At 49.6% G+C, this 3374-nt stretch overlaps 1 protein-coding gene across 1 annotated transcript in view; it reads left to right on the forward strand.

Moving 5' to 3' along the window:
* Window positions 1–3374, forward strand: part of GLB1 (galactosidase beta 1) — a 102872-nt gene that overhangs the window by 24826 nt on the left and 74672 nt on the right. Inside the window, exon 2 of the mRNA XM_045297677.1 lies at window positions 476–642. Coding sequence (XP_045153612.1) covers window positions 476–642 — 167 coding nt within the window. The remainder of the gene's footprint in view (window positions 1–475; window positions 643–3374) is intronic.

Here is a 3374-nt window from a genome sequence, read left to right on the forward strand (position 1 = left end):
TTGCCACCAGGCATTTCCGATGCCTGACAGCCCCGTCCGTCCCACTGTGGAACAGCGTTTCATAGGGTTTTCCCTCTTGTCCTCTTCCCGGGAGCTGCCTGCCGGACCTTTCGTCTTGGAGCCAGTGGGTGGGTTAGCAGCTGGTCACAAACTGTTTGTGCCACCCAGGTTCCTACAAGCCAGGTCACAGCCCGCACCAAGGCACCTCAGCAGGGCCTTCTCTGTACGTCTCCAGCTTCGGGGATCTGGGCCACTGACGCTGAGCTTGGTGCCGGCTTCTGGAATCATGCCCTTGAGTCCATGCAGATGCCTGTGCCCCGAGGGCACGGGGGCCCTGCTGGGTGCCAAGGCGTGTCCTTGGTCCCTGGCCTTGGTCCAGCCAGTCTGTCAGCCAGGCAGCAGGGAGTGACCAGCTGCGAGGTGTGCGGAGATGCACAAGTGCTGTCCTCACGGGGTCATCTTTGCCCTGTCAAAGGTCTCCCAGAGGACGTTTGCGATCGACTACAGCCAGGACAGCTTCCTCAAGGATGGCCAGCGCTTTCGCTACGTCTCGGGGAGCATTCACTACCACCGCATCCCCAGCTTCTACTGGAAAGACCGGCTGCTGAAGATGAGGATGGCCGGGCTGAACGCCATCCAGATGTAAGTCGAAGGGCACTGGGCTGGGCACTGCCTGCTGGGAGAGGTACCACAGCACTCCTGGGGAGCAGCTACTTCACGGCCTAGCCCTAAGACAGAGCGCAGGGAGGCTTTCATGAGTTTGGCTGGTCCCTCTTCAGGCAATGAATGACTTCTTCCAAACTGGAACTGTGGTCCCCAGAAATCATAAGAGATTACCCACTTCAGAAACAAAGGGGAGGAGCAGTGAGTGAGCATACTCCACGCAGGGCACGGAGCGCTGAGCGGGCGTTTTCACGGTGCTCAATGACTGGTGGGAGTGCCGTTGGCCCCAGGGCCTACTTGGGTCAGAGGCCCAGCCAGGACTGAAACTTGAAAGGTTTGTAGGGAGAATGTGAGCTGATACGGCAGACTCCTGAAACCCAGTTGGATGTTCTTGGTTCTGCTGGGGGAATGCTATCACCCCAGGCTATAGAATTACCCAGTGGCTCTCTTTCTCCCCTCCTCTTTTCGCCTCTGCTCTGTGGCAAGATAGTATTGGAGGTTTTTCTAGTTATATTTTAAAAGTCCTCCCCCCCCCCGAAAAAAATAAGTATACTTCTTTTTTTTTAAGCATATTTCTTATCTTCTATTTCAACATAGACATTTTTATTTTCCTAAAGCAGCATATCTATAGAAACCCATGATCCGTATGTGGTCGTGCTTAATACAACTGTGTGTGCTTATGTTGGTTTAATGAGTTCTGGTGGCGTAGTGGTTATGCTTGGGGCTTCTAACCACAGGTCCGAAGTTTGAAACCAACAGTCACTCCTTGGGAGAAAAATGGGCCTTTCTACTCCCGTAAACAGTTATAGTCTTGGAAACCCACAGGGGCAGTTGTGTTGTGTCCTACAGGGTTAGCATGTGTTGGAAACGACATGTAACAAAAGAAAAACTGTATTTGCAAGCACAGTTCCCTTCACAGGTATGGGGGTACGCCTTCAACGTTATATTTTGGTGAGGGGCACAACGTGATCCTTTACAACTTATTCATAAAATAACTCGCTTGATAGTTAAGCTGATCTTAAGACCACTGGTAGAATGATCCTGGCACCGGAACTGGGGACACTGGAATTCCAGAGTATGGTAACAATCCTTTTTAGAAGAATTAATACCAGACTAATGCCAAAGAGTTGGGGATGGATGATGCCCCAAATGTCCAACACTTCCATGATGCTATTCAGCTGCGTACCCCTTCCCCCCACAGCCATCCCACTTCTCCCACGAGTATATTCCCTCACATTTCTGGGTTCTGTTCATCGCTGCAGTGTCGCACAGAAACTCATGGGAGTTTGAGAAAACATCTCACATGGTGCTGTTCAGTCCAAAATATGAGGATGTGCAGAAGTTAGCCAAATGCGGGGTGCAGGGGAGACACGCCACTCCTGGCTCACAGCCCTGCCTCTCAGGGGGCTCATTTCATACCAAGCAGGATGGCTTTGTTGCAGGGACTCCTGTTCACAATCACTCACAGGCGAATCCTATCAGCATCTTCCTCACCTTCTTACCCGACCCAGGCAGGGAAAGGCCGTTTGATGGGAGCAACATGGGGGGAATCAATGATCAATCACATTAACCTATAACCTTTCACCTTTTTAATGATACCCAAGTATAATAATAATCATCTATTCTCCACCCCTGGACTGTATCGTAGGTATGCACATATGAGCTGGGGCCTCTGGCAGGAGGTTTCCAGTAGGCATGCCCAAAAAACAAAACAAAACAAACCCCAATCCAAACTCACCGCCATCAGTTGTTGCCGACTCATAGATCCTACTGACCTTACTCAGCAGGCGCTCCCCCAGCCACGGCCGACTCATAGATCCTTACTGACCTTACTCAGCCAGGCGTCCCCCAGCCACGCCCGCAGCAGCCCTTCTCCTCGCATCCATTACAAGGAACAGGAATCAAGATAATCACCAAGCAAAGAGTGTGGCCCAAATCACAACCCTGTACTAAGGTCAGATCTTCGTCTCATCCTGTTCCTGTTCATCACCAGATAACCAACCAAACTCACTGCCATTCCAGTCTCTTCCCACTCATAGTGCTCTTGTAAGGGCAAGATGGAACTGCCCCTGTAGGTGTCCTAGACTGTAACTCTTTATGGGAGTAGAAAGCCTCATCTTTCTCCTGTGGAGCCGCTGGTAGTTTTGAACTACAGACCATGTGGTTAGCAGCCTAACGCATAACCCAGTACGCCACCAGGGCACGTTAGCAAATGTCCTGGAATGTGGTACTATAGCCACAGGTGTGTGAAGTCAACGTTATAAGTAGAACGCCGGACCTCGACACTAGTCAAGTTCTGAATCAATTTTTCCCATAAGATATAACTGAAAATGGATTAATCCACTCTCGACCACCAAGTTTTTATTCCAACCTTGCCTTTTTATACAAAACATTGCACAGAAATTTCAAAGTAAATAAGTTCAGAGTTCAATAGTATAATTTAAATAAGAAACAACCTTCAAAAAGTTTTAACAACTGCAGTATGGCCCTTTCCTTGAGACGGATGAGGATCTGGATCTGTGGACACGGATGTGGAGAGGAGGGATGGAGAGAGAGTCACTGTTTGGAAGGGGAATCCCCTTCCATCGAATCAACTGGCAGCTGCTTTTCAGGAGGTTTTTCCCTTCTTGGTCTTTTTTCACTAGGACCTGGCTGGCTTTCTCTAAAAATAAATAAATAGACTTTTAAAAATCTGCCTACTGCGGTCTGCT

The sequence above is a fragment of the Echinops telfairi genome, unplaced genomic scaffold (genome assembly GCF_000313985.2).
Source record: "Echinops telfairi isolate 266 unplaced genomic scaffold, ASM31398v2 ScPeMD7_7420;HRSCAF=8458, whole genome shotgun sequence".
NCBI classification, from domain to species: Eukaryota; Metazoa; Chordata; class Mammalia; order Afrosoricida; family Tenrecidae; genus Echinops; species Echinops telfairi.